Source organism: Rhamphochromis sp. 'chilingali', assembly GCF_963969265.1.
Source record: "Rhamphochromis sp. 'chilingali' genome assembly, chromosome: 16".
In the NCBI taxonomy this organism is placed as follows: Eukaryota; Metazoa; Chordata; class Actinopteri; order Cichliformes; family Cichlidae; genus Rhamphochromis; species Rhamphochromis sp. 'chilingali'.
Genome location: NC_137943.1, coordinates 13523025 through 13535386, shown reverse-complemented (window position 1 = coordinate 13535386; position 12362 = coordinate 13523025). Strand labels below are relative to the sequence as shown.

The window sequence follows — 12362 nt, the reverse complement described above, 5'->3', positions numbered from 1 at the left end:
ATCAAATGCAGCCTGCAGAGCCATAATATTATATTTTTCTGTTGTTATTGTTCAGTCACATGCAGCATTTCTGTGTTTTGCTCAATCAGACATTGTGCTCGTTGTTGGACTGCTTGCTGATTGAGGACAACACTCCAGCCGATTCTCCCAGAGAACTCTATGAGATCTACTTTGTCTTTGCCTGCGTCTGGGCTTTTGGAGGCGCTCTCTTTCAAGATCATGTGTGCAGTGACTAACTGTTCCTTCTAATCGTATCAGATAATTCACATTATTATACCATATAATGACAGTGTTTTTACCTTTATAGCTCAATGACTACCGTGCTGAATTTAGCCGCTGGTGGTCCAAAGAGATGAGAGCCGTAAAGTTTCCCTCACAAGGGACAGTCTTTGACTATTTCATTGACCCTGAGACTAAAAAGTTTACTCCGTGGAGTGAGAAGATGGTGCCATTTGAGCTGGAGCCTGATATTCCGTTACAGGTATGTTATTAGACTAATGAATGCGTGTGGTTGTCTACAGCAGGCCAGAGTGTCCTGTATAATTATAACATGTTGATTTAGATCTCTCAGCACGCTCATCCACTGTCTGTTTCAGACGGTGCTTGTCCACACTCCAGAGACCATCTGTCTCACCTACTTCATGGACCTTCTGCTTCAGAGAGGCAAACCTATCATGTTAGTGGGCAATGCAGGAGTGGGAAAAACTATTCTGGTGTCTGATAAAGTCGCTAAGCTGAAGGAGGATTACATAGTAGCAAAAGTTCCCTTCAACTACTACACTACATCTGCCATGCTGCAGCGTAAGAGTCTCTGAAATGAGCATACACAAACAGATTTTTTCACATGTGTATTTTTTATTAATTTAACAAATTGTATAATACATATAATAATCTAATAATTAGGGAAATATAATAAGACAAATCTAATAATCTGAAAAAAGGCTTCTAATGAGATATGTGTGCTTCCTGTCTATGCATTATGTTATTGTGGTAGTACTGTATCTAATTGTGTTTGCCTATTCATACTGATTGAATGGCACAGGCTTCATAAAAAAAAAATTCTGAGTTTCCCTGTATCTTCAATTCTTTTTTCCTTCAAATTTCAGTTCAGATTTTCAGTCAGTGAGTTTCTGTGAAGACTGTTGTCACTTTGTCATTTTCCTAAACTTGTGTATTAAATGTACTCCAGGCATCTTGGAGAAACCTCTAGAGAAGAAAGCTGGTCGTAAATTTGGCCCTCCCACCGCCAAGAGACTTATCTACTTCATAGATGACCTCAACATGCCTGAGGTGGATGTTTATGGGACTGTCCAGCCACACACCCTCATCCGCCAGCACCTTGATTACAGCCACTGGTAGGATAAGACGCACGTGATGGACTCGCATATTTATACTGCTTTCATACTGCCAAAGTGTACAAATACACATATATACCCTGTACACAACTGTTACACAGAGTTTAGTGCTTAGTGTGAATTTTAACCAACAGGTCTTTGTACTGTAGGTATGACAGACAGCGGCTGGTTTTGAAAGAAATCCATAACTGCCAGTATATCACCTGTATGAACCCAACAGCTGGAAGCTTCTCTATCAACCCCAGACTGCAGGTACTGCCACACATTTGCAAGTTCTTTATGCGTAAATTGTATTTGTTCATAAATGTTATTATCAAAATTCTCCTATCTACTGAAACTATACTCGATCACTATGGCTTTGTACATAATTTCATTGAATACTTATTTAGAAAAATTTGTTTCAAAGAAAAACAGCCAAAGACAGGCAGAAACCTTTTTTTGGCTAATAAGAAAAATTTAAAGGTAGTTCAGAATGCAGCTTTCTGTCAGGGTCTGCGGAGGCAGACCGTGCGGAAACGTGTGTGGTGGACCCAGGTGCGAACACAGGCGAGGATGCAGGAGTGGATTTAAACAAAAGCGAGCCGTTTATTATGGCTGATGAAAAGGAACAGAACAGAGTGAAGGCAGCATAAGAGTAACCGTTCAAACGAAAACCTAAACTGGAAATAAACTAAGGAAAAGCTATGGCTTGGAATACGGAACACAGAGGTGGTAACACAGACGACGCGACACAGACTGTATGAAACACAGAGACTAAATACACATGAGGGATGATCAGGGGAAGTGGATGCACACGGGGAACACAGGTGACACTGATAATCATAACAAGACACGGCAGGAGTGAACGTAACACTGATGGGAGATGGGCAAAGTAAAACAGGAAGTACACAGAGGTTCAAACAGGAGGGGAGAGAGCACGGGGAGAACGCAGACATAACGGGCTGGGGAAAACATAGAATAAAACAAAGAGAGACGAGGGCTCATAAATACACAGAGGGGCACACAGGGGGTGAGAGTCACGAAGGGAAAACACATAAGGAACAACGTAACAGATCAACCCAGGAAGCATGGCCTAAATAAAGAACAAAATACAAAAATACATGAAAACTAAGAATACTGGGCCCACATGGCCCAGGACCATGACACTTTCTCAGTTTAAGTGGGTCCAGCCACAGATTACTGTTGGTAAAATCTTTACTGCCTCCATTTCAGAGGCATTTCTCAGTGTTTGCAGTGCATTTCCCCGGTGCTGATGCATTAGCTACCATCTTCTCCAGCATCTTGTCGGCTCACTTTCTTCAGGGAGGGTTTAGCTACGGGGTCTCTCGCTCAGTTGGAACTCTCATTCAGGTACTGTACACTTACACTGCCAGTGCAGCATTCATTTCTATTAAAACTTGACTTGAGACAACATTTATCTGTTTCTGTGTCACTATCTTTTGATTCTCCTCAAACAGGCAGCTATCTGCCTGCACCAGAAAATTAGCCAGAACTTTCTTCCTACAGCCATACGCTTCCACTATATCTTCAATCTGCGAGACCTTTCCAACATATTTCAGGTAACACACTTTGCTCAGTCATCCAGAAAAAAATAAAAACATAAAAATATAACTGAAATAATACTTACTTCTGTTGAAGATCTTTTCCTTGAACTGCTTAAAAGGATGCTGTTGACTCCTTTTTTTCACTCGTGGCAGCAAATACGAAAACGTCATATGAATCCATTTGCAAAACTGTCATTGGTGGCAACTTGCTTTAGATTTGACTTTTGTAGGAATGTTAATCCTGAAAAACTGAAAATTCTGGTGTCAAAAGTTCTCTCATGGAATAGTTATGTGTTTATTAATACGATTTCTGTATAGGGCATCCTGTTTGCCTTGCCAGAAAGCATCCGTTACCCCATGGACCTGGTCCACCTGTGGCTGCATGAGAGCTCCAGGGTCTACTCAGACAAACTGATGGAAGAAAAAGATGTAGAACTCTTTGATAAAATCCTGTTGGACACTGGAAAGAGATATTTTGAAGTAAGACATGGGCGATTCAAATTGCAACCTTAATCTTAAAAATCTTTCAAAATGTAAGAGGTATTGCAGAAGTGATGCTTTTGGTATTTAGTATTAAAGCCAGCTATGGCATGTTCAGTATTTTCTTGTTTGTTTGTCCTGCCAAACTCTCCAGGGAATAGATGAGTCCATCTTTATCCACCAGCCTTTGGTGTACTGCCACTTTGCCCAGGGAGTGGGAGAGCCTCGCTATCACCAGGTCTGACACATTCACACACACACAAGCTAGTCTGCACTCCAAGTTCTTTATGGAGATTAAAATAAGAATTAAGAGTGTAGTCAAATACGTTATGGGAGTTTAATTGTTTATTACTTGAATCTGTACTATAGCATACTTATTTAGTGGCCTCCAGATGTGTCGTATCTGCTCTGACAGAAACCAGAAATGAGGATAACTGTATTGTCGCTAGCAAAAAGATTGCCTGTCTTTGATATGTGTGTGGCAACTTAGTTTCATTGTATATGGAATTTACCACGTAGACACGGGTTAGTGCTGGCTTTCCTCAAGAGAGACAAGTTTATTTGTTTTATTTCTCCTTTCTTGTCAGGCTTCAGACTGGGAGAAGCTCCAGAAGACATTGGCTGATGCTCTAGAGCACTATAATGAGTTGCACGCTGTCATGGACTTGGTACTGTTTGAAGAAGCGATCCAGCATGTGTAAGAGACACACACAGACACAAACTAACATGCACAAAGAAGAATTTACAAAGCAAATGTAAACCACAGGCAAGAAACACACCATCAGTTCTGTGTTTGTACCCAGGTGTCGCATCAGTCGTATACTGGAGGCCCCCTATGGTAATGCCCTGCTGGTTGGAGTTGGTGGGAGTGGGAAGCAGAGCCTGTGTCGACTGGCTGCTTTCCTCAGCATGCTGGAGGTTTTCCAGATCACGCTGCGTAAAGGTTATGGAATCAATGACCTCAAAGTAAATATGCACTTCCACATGCAAAACACGGTTGTATATCATAACACATCTGTTTTGAATGATTTGGGATGTTTTTTTTTTCCCTGCTTTGTGTTTGCTGCAACCCTTGTCTGCAGAGTGACATAGCTGCATTGTATATAAAGGTGGGGGTGAAGAATATTGGGACAGTGTTTCTTCACACAGATGCCCAGATTCCAGATGAGCGCTTCCTGGTGCTGATCAACGACATGCTGGCCTCAGGTTTGGATACACAGACCGGAACTGAGATAACTGAGATTTCTGCTTTAATAGCTGTCAGATCTAAGAAATGAATGTCATTTCTGCAAAAACTATTTTTGGATGGTGTCAGTGGCTTTGAGAGCATAGAGTTGTGCATTTGAATAGATAGCAAAGAAGGCTCATTTGGTCACATAGACCTGCTCCAAGTAAGAGTGACTATATAAGAAAGAACAAATACACAGTGAGCTCGCATTCTTTGCATTTGTAGGGGATATTCCTGACCTTTTTAGTGATGAAGAAGCAGATATGATTGTTTCATCAATCCGTATGGAGCTGAGGGGATTAGGACTCATAGATACCAGAGACAACTGCTGGAGCTTTTTCATCGAAAGGATACGAAGACAGCTCAAGGTCTATAATGCAAACCATGTAGAAACCATGATGTAATGATTAGTGTTGATAGTCATCTCACCTTCTCCTTTTGTCACCCTTTCTGCCCTCCAGGTCGTCTTATGTTTCTCTCCAGTTGGATTCACGTTAAGGACACGTGCACGGAAGTTTCCAGCCCTAGTAAACTGCACAGCCATAAACTGGTTCCACTCTTGGCCTCAGCTTGCTCTGCAGTCCGTCAGCTCTACTTTCATAGAGAAAATACCTGGACTGGAGGTGCTTCTTGTTTAAATTCTGTGATACAATCTAAAGCTGCTTTTAAAAGTACTAACTCTGATGCTGATTATGCAAGTGTTTCAAATAGTAGATACCTAATAAGCATAAATAGGAACTAAAATAACTATTAACGTAGACACATGTCTATAGCTACTTTTATGTGAATTAATCAAATAAGAAGGTTCTTCTTACTCTCTCAGTGAAGTGAGTCAATGTGTGTGTTCATACTGTGCAGCCAAATGTGAGAGCATCTATCAGTGAGTTCATCTCCTACGCTCACACGAGTGTCAATGAGGTAAGAGCTGCTGCACAGCACTGCGAGCGATGACCTCTCTTGATGTCTTCTTTGATACGATTTCTTGGTTTCCTTGTTGTGAATTCACCTCACAGGTGAGTGTCAAATACCAGCAGAATGAGAAGCACTTCAACTATACCACGCCAAAGAGTTTCCTAGAGTTTATGAAGTTGTACGACAACCTGTTGAGAAAGAAACGCACAGAGCTGACTCAGAAGATGGAAAGATTAGAGAATGGACTTCAAAAACTGCTGACTACCGCGTCACAGGTCAGGGGGGAAAAAACACCACATTGCACCAGTGTATACAAAAGTTTGTGTTTCTTGTTCTTACTTATTTTTTCTTTAGGTGGAGGACCTCAAAGCCAAGTTAGCAGTGCAGGAGGTAGAGCTGTGGCAGAGAAACACAGATATCGAAGCCCTCATTGCTAAAATAGGACAACAGACAGACAAGCTCAACCAAGAGAGAGCTGTAGCTGATGCTGAGGAGCAGAGGGTAAGAGTGTGATTCTAGGGCCTCTCGAGCAGCAAAATGACAGACTTAACGCCATGTATTTTCAGAATTACTGCACATTTTGAGGTTCATTTTAAACCACTTTGTCAATGAGAGGGCCATTAGAGAAGAGAGGGCAGAGAAGTAATAACATAGGTCTGAAACAAGCCAAACTTTCAGCAATCCATTCACAGCATACACACACACGCGTGTTGTATTTTTGTGATTCAGGTGGCAGCAATCCAAGCTAAAGTGACCAAACAGCAACAGGAGACTGAAGAGGACTTGGCGAAGGCTGAACCTGCCCTACAGGCAGCCAACACAGCTCTCAATACACTCAACAGAGTAAAACACTTGCACACACATAAAGTTTTACTTCATTTCATTCGATTTATTTTATGAGTCCATTGCAAGCATAAAAGAAATCTAATAAAGTTGTCCTGAGCTCAGGCCCCTGATTAAAAATGTGGGCGTTTGTGCATTCGTGTGCATCTGTTTGATCTAGTTAAACCTGACAGAGCTGAGGACGTTTCCCAACCCTCCAGCCATCGTCACCAACGTCTCAGCAGCTGTTCTAGTGCTACTGGCTCCTCAAGGCCGAATCCCCAAAGATCGCAGCTGGAAAGCTTCCAAGGTGGTCATGAGCAAGGTGATACGATTTTTAGGTTTTAGTTTTCCTTCATTTAATGGCTTGAGACCGCCAAAGTAAATCCATTTTAGGTTAATGTTATGGTAGATCTGGCGACCTGTCCGTGTACTGTATGTAACCTTTCATATGAAAGTTAGGATAGGCTCCAGTCCCCCTGCAAACCCGAACTGGATACACTATTAGAAAAATAAATGGATGAATGAAAACCAAAAAACGAATACAGAACCAAAAAAAAATCTCTCTAATCATCTGAGATAAAAAAATATTTAACATTTAAAACACGACCTTCTCTTTTAGTCTTCATCCTTGCACAACTCTAATTTAATATTGATTGCGACTGCAGTTATTTTGTTGTGTGACTGTTGGCACTTTTCAATCTGATATACTTTATACTTTGATGAACCCATTCATATTTAATTTTTGTAATATAGGTTCTTTCATATTGTTAATATCTCCTGTGTTGTTGATACCGCCTTGCCTCAAAAACTCTTTTTTTTAAAGAGAGGTTTAACCTGTGAGGAACTATGCTGGTTGAAAAAAGTAACAACTAAATCAATGTTCACACTCTGTAGATCAGATATGGTTTTTTTTAGTTAATTCTACTTTTTGACTCAGGATTTAGAATTCAAAAATGTTGAAAAATATTTTGTTAATTTGAAACCCTTTGATCTAACGCGCACCCGTTTGCACACAAATGCTTGTGCAGGTGGATGACTTCCTGCAGGCTCTGGTAAACTTTGACAAAGAGAACATCCCTGAGGCCACGGTGAGGTGTGTGAGAGATGAGTACCTCAGTGACCCAGAGTTCAACCCTGACTTTGTAAAACAGAAATCCTCTGCTGCTGCGGGCCTTTGTGCATGGGTGATCAACATCATCCGCTTCCACGAGGTACACATCTAAACCATCTGCCACATATATTTAGTGTCATCCAAGCTAATCCATTTGCTATATTTTTTTCTGTGTAAAACACTTTGAGTTTGTTGTTTGATTTGTTTTTTTGCCTTTTTCCCCAAAACTTGTGCTGCCTTGGATAGATTTTTGTAAGTTCATCTCTTCTCTTATTTCTTTATTATAGGATGTTCCTTATAACAAAGGTTATACTGTACTTTAGTTTCAGCTGTAAGGATGTTCTTGTTTCCAGGTGCTCTGCGAGGTAGAGATGAAGAGAATGTGTCTGACTCAGGCTAACGCTGATTTGGCTGAGGCTGCTGAGAAGCTAGACGCCCTGCGGAAAAAACTAGCTGTACGTCTGTTTAAATTGGACAGATTGGATTATTTGGTGCTTGACAACAAAATTAATTAGTTATTTGCAAATGCCAGCATTCATAATATTTTCATCTGTTCCTTTTTCTCCTTTCTCAGGAGCTGGATAGCAGTCTGGAAACTCTGAAAATAGCTTTTGAGAAGGCAACATCAGAGAAACTTCGCTTTCAGGAAGAGGTCAACCGCACAAACAAGACAATAGAGCTAGCTAATCGGCTGGTCAAAGGACTAGAGGTAAGTATACAATGCTGTGCAAAAGACTTAAGCCACCTCTCATTTCTTTATATTCTGCTGGGGGAAAAGGGAAATGGATTCAGTGATTTACTTAAAAATGTTCTGACCTACATGGAAATACAGTATAGGCAAAAACAGACTTTGCCTGCTATGACTACCTTTATTGTGCAACACAGCCTAAACTCTCTCAAGAAGCTCCAGTAGTCTTCAGGAAAAGCTCTCCAGGCAGCTTGAAGGACATTGAAAGCTCTTCTTTGGATGTTGGCTGACTATTGTTCTGTTGTGTCCAGATGATCCCACACTGCTTCAATAATGTTGATGTCCAGGCTCTGATAGTGTTAATTGTGCGTTTTTCTATCCATTTATGCTTTTACTGCATATGAAGTGCATTGAGGATTCTTGTCATGCTGAGGAATTAAGTAATCATTTGAACCACAAATGTGACATTTGTATTCATGACTCCATCAGACCTGTTGTCACTGATTTTCAGTCCAGTTCTTGTGTATTTGTACACAAGTATTTGTATGTCTTTTCAGTCTTTTCCCCCAGTTTCCCCTCTTTAATAAGGGGAACCTCTTAGTCTCAGCGACCCCTCCACTGAGACTATTTCTGAATACGCTTCAAGGAACAGTTCATTTAAGGGCTAGATGCATCTCTCGGATCCTGTGTCATTGTTTCTGTGTTTTGTGTCTTTGTTAAATTTTTTCTTATTTCTTGAGGACACTGTTCAGATACTGTTCATGTGCTTTAGATTGTTTTTTAATGCCTGCCACTTCTTTTGCCCTCCACTTGCCAGGTTTCCCTCAATTTTTTTAGGGACACACTACACACCATGCTGCTGCCAGTTTTTGGGGCTAATAGCTCTAATACTATTTTATTCCTGTCAAACTGTGTTATCTTTGCATTTTTGGTAGATTTAACTGAAGAGATAAAAACAAATTATGTGTTTTTGTAGGCTGCTAGTAACAATAAACCTAAGGATTCAAAAGCAGCCAATATCCAAAGAAAAAATATGAAAGACCTTCAGAAATCTTGGGTTACTATTGCTCAAGACCATTTTAAAAAGCTGTCTGAGTGTTACACAGAGCAGCTGTGTCTGTGTGTGTTTTTCAGAGTGAGAACGTGCGCTGGGCTCACTCAGTGGCTCAGTACCATGAGCAGGAGGAAACACTTTGTGGGGACGTCCTTCTAACCGCAGCCTTCATCTCTTATGCCGGATCCTTCTCAAAGAAGTACAGGAAAGAGCTGCTGGACAACCTCTGGATGCCGTTCCTACACAGCCAGAAGGTTTAAAATCTTAAAACACTGAGATATTTCTTTTAGTTTTCTTCTGCAAATGCAGTTATTCCCTCCAGTATCTTTGCCGTTCCACAACAGATTGTGTCTTATTTCTCTATGAACACACACCACTGTTTCTATCAGATGTCCATTCCCATGACGGAGGGCTTAGATCCAGTGTTGATGTTGACTGATGATGCAATGGTTGCCCAGTGGAACAATGAAGGCTTACCAGGAGACAAAATGTCTACCCAGAATGCCACCATACTTACTAACTGTGAGTGGAGTTTTTCACTTAGTGTAACTGGCTTTTTATAACAAACATTACAAACGCTACGGTACTAGGTTTTCTTCTTAGCACATCTCTGTGTATAAATAAGGAGTTTATTGTTGCAGGTGAGCGCTGGCCTCTCCTTATCGACCCTCAGCTGCAGGGCATCAAATGGATTAAGAGTCGCTATGGTAACAGCCTCAAGGTTGTCAGTCTGGGGCAGAGAGGGTGAGCGTTTCCTTTGTTGATGCTTGCTTGAGGCCTCGAGGATGTGTAAATTTGTTTAGTAGCAATTCAGAAATAATAACAGTGCTACAATTTCTACAGTTTTTATAAATTAATCTTAAATGTTGTTCCAGATATGTAGATGTTATTGAACAGGCTGTAGTGGCAGGGGACACTGTCCTCATCGAGAACCTCGAGGAGACCATTGACCCCGTTATTGACCCACTTCTGGGTCGACACACAATCAAGAAGGGCAGGTAACACACAGAATTGCTGTGATCGAGTTTTTCTCCTTTCTGCAGATGCTTTAAGAACTGGACTAAATTTGTAGATGCAGTTATTTTGGGTTCAGGGTAACAACATTTCCACACAGATATTAGTGAATGAAGCCCAATTTAAGGGAAAGCTTTTTCCTTGAAGAATTACTGCATTACTTGGTTAAGTACTCACCTAGCCATCAGGGCAGATAGTAGCAGATAAGGACACAGAAAAACAAAAGCCCCGTAAAAACAAAATCTGCCAGTAAAGTACAAAAAAAGATGTTGTTATAGATTAAACGTGACCTAGAAAAGAAACTGTAAGACTCCAGGAGAATTCAATCAATTTTCACATATTTATTAAAAAATGAACACATGAACAGAGCTGATGTGTTTCATCAGAAATATATTGATCTATGTTCAGTCCTGTCTGTAGGGTTTTGTGAACCTTTCAATACATGTTTACACGTTGAAAGCAGACAAGGTGGTATAAGGGTTATGGATCAGAAGGAAGAAGAAGTGGGTAAATTCAGAAGGAGAAAATGGTTAGGAGGCTGGTGGGGGTGGGATGGTAGAGAGTGGGTAAAGAGAGAGGATAATTGGAAGGGTGGGTGGGGGGTCTAAGGAGGTATGGGGAAAAGTGGGTAACGTAGAAAGGAGGGAAAGGGGTAGGGGTGGGGTATAAGGAAGTAAGGATCTTATCACTTATCCACAACTTGCTCATCAATGCCACTTTTCCATGTATCGAAGATCATTCATATTACACTGGGTTCATTCATTTTATCATGCTCTACTCTCTTCCTCTTCCTTGCTACTACGCTGCTACAGTTGTATAAAGGTTGGAGACAAAGAGTGTTTCTTCCACCCAGCCTTCAGACTGATTCTCCACACTAAGCTGGCTAGTCCTCACTATAAGCCAGAGATTCAAGCCCAGACCACCCTCATTAATTTCACAGTGACCAGAGATGGATTGGAGGACCAGCTCCTGGCCCAGGTGGTGAATCAAGAGAGGCCAGACCTTGAGCAGCTTAAGGTAGAGTGGAACAGTTGATGGAGTTCTCTGTTGATCAGTCTGTCCTTTTTGTACTGCCTGTCCGGGTCCGGCAGTCTAAGAGTTTAAGAAACGTTAAGGCCTTCCTCTCGCCAACCACTGCCTTTTGCTTCACATGGGGGCAGCATGCAATCTCCCACTTAATGCCTTCCTCTCTTGTGTACAAGACCCGGGTTACCTGAACTCGATTTGCTGTTTGGTATTTAGCTGTCCCAGTGCATGTTGGAGTTCATCGTTTAATGAGGCCAGCTGGCATTATTTCATCTCTGTTGCAGGTTTTGGTTTTCATCATTCTGGTTCCATTTATGCTTCTTTTTATATATTTGCATCGTCTTCCTACAGAGTGAACTGACAAAGCAGCAGAACATGTTTAAGATTGAGCTGAAGCTTCTGGAGGACGAGCTGCTAACCCGGCTGTCTGCTGCAGAGAGTAACTTCCTTGGTGACAATGTGCTGGTGGAGAAGCTTGAGACGACAAAGCACACTGCTGCTGAGATTGAGATGAAGGTATCAGGTTACATGTCTGCGTTGTTGCAGTAAAATGAATGGTTAACCTACTTTTTACTCCCTTTCATATTTTTTCTTTTTTCTGTCATCTCTCATTCGCAGGTTCTGGAAGCAAAAGTTAACGAAGTAAAGATAAACGAGGCCAGAGAGCACTATCGCCCTGTTGCTGTCAGAGCTTCTCTGCTCTACTTTATCATGAATGATCTTAACAAGATCAACCCCATGTACCAGTTCAGCCTCAAGGTAACCAGAAGCAAATATAGGACCTGACCACAACCTAGGAACCAACAACTGAATTTAACATAAGATGTAAAATATCCAAATTTATGTGAAATTATGCAGCAAACAAATACATCCTACGAATTGATTTGTCCTTTTGTTCTCAGGCCTTTAACGTTGTTTTCCACAAAGCAGTGGAGCTAGCAGAAGCCTGTGACGACGTAAACAGCAGAGTAAACACTCTCATAGACTGTGTTACATACTCCACCTTCAACTACATCAGCAGGGGACTATTTGAGAGAGACAAGCTCACCTTTACGGCACAGCTGGCCTTCCAGGTGTGTGTGTGTTTGTGGAAGGGTTAGACAAAGACTGTGTTTGTCCCTGACT

At 41.3% G+C, this 12362-nt stretch overlaps 1 protein-coding gene across 1 annotated transcript in view; it reads left to right on the top strand.

Annotated features, from left to right (window-relative positions):
* The window catches only part of dnah9l (dynein, axonemal, heavy polypeptide 9 like), a 45267-nt gene that overhangs the window by 21516 nt on the left and 11389 nt on the right, over positions 1-12362 (top strand). Inside the window, exons 47-76 of the mRNA XM_080907839.1 lie at positions 90-221; positions 308-481; positions 597-801; positions 1190-1355; positions 1505-1607; positions 2568-2705; positions 2813-2914; positions 3218-3379; positions 3534-3617; positions 3967-4076; positions 4183-4345; positions 4462-4585; positions 4833-4975; positions 5069-5230; positions 5466-5525; positions 5621-5794; positions 5874-6020; positions 6249-6362; positions 6523-6666; positions 7373-7555; positions 7809-7910; positions 8030-8164; positions 9278-9451; positions 9587-9719; positions 9839-9941; positions 10073-10195; positions 11024-11228; positions 11589-11753; positions 11856-11996; positions 12140-12310. Of these exons, the coding sequence (XP_080763965.1) occupies positions 90-221; positions 308-481; positions 597-801; positions 1190-1355; positions 1505-1607; positions 2568-2705; positions 2813-2914; positions 3218-3379; positions 3534-3617; positions 3967-4076; positions 4183-4345; positions 4462-4585; positions 4833-4975; positions 5069-5230; positions 5466-5525; positions 5621-5794; positions 5874-6020; positions 6249-6362; positions 6523-6666; positions 7373-7555; positions 7809-7910; positions 8030-8164; positions 9278-9451; positions 9587-9719; positions 9839-9941; positions 10073-10195; positions 11024-11228; positions 11589-11753; positions 11856-11996; positions 12140-12310 (4242 nt within the window). The remainder of the gene's footprint in view (positions 1-89; positions 222-307; positions 482-596; positions 802-1189; positions 1356-1504; positions 1608-2567; positions 2706-2812; positions 2915-3217; positions 3380-3533; positions 3618-3966; positions 4077-4182; positions 4346-4461; positions 4586-4832; positions 4976-5068; positions 5231-5465; positions 5526-5620; positions 5795-5873; positions 6021-6248; positions 6363-6522; positions 6667-7372; positions 7556-7808; positions 7911-8029; positions 8165-9277; positions 9452-9586; positions 9720-9838; positions 9942-10072; positions 10196-11023; positions 11229-11588; positions 11754-11855; positions 11997-12139; positions 12311-12362) is intronic.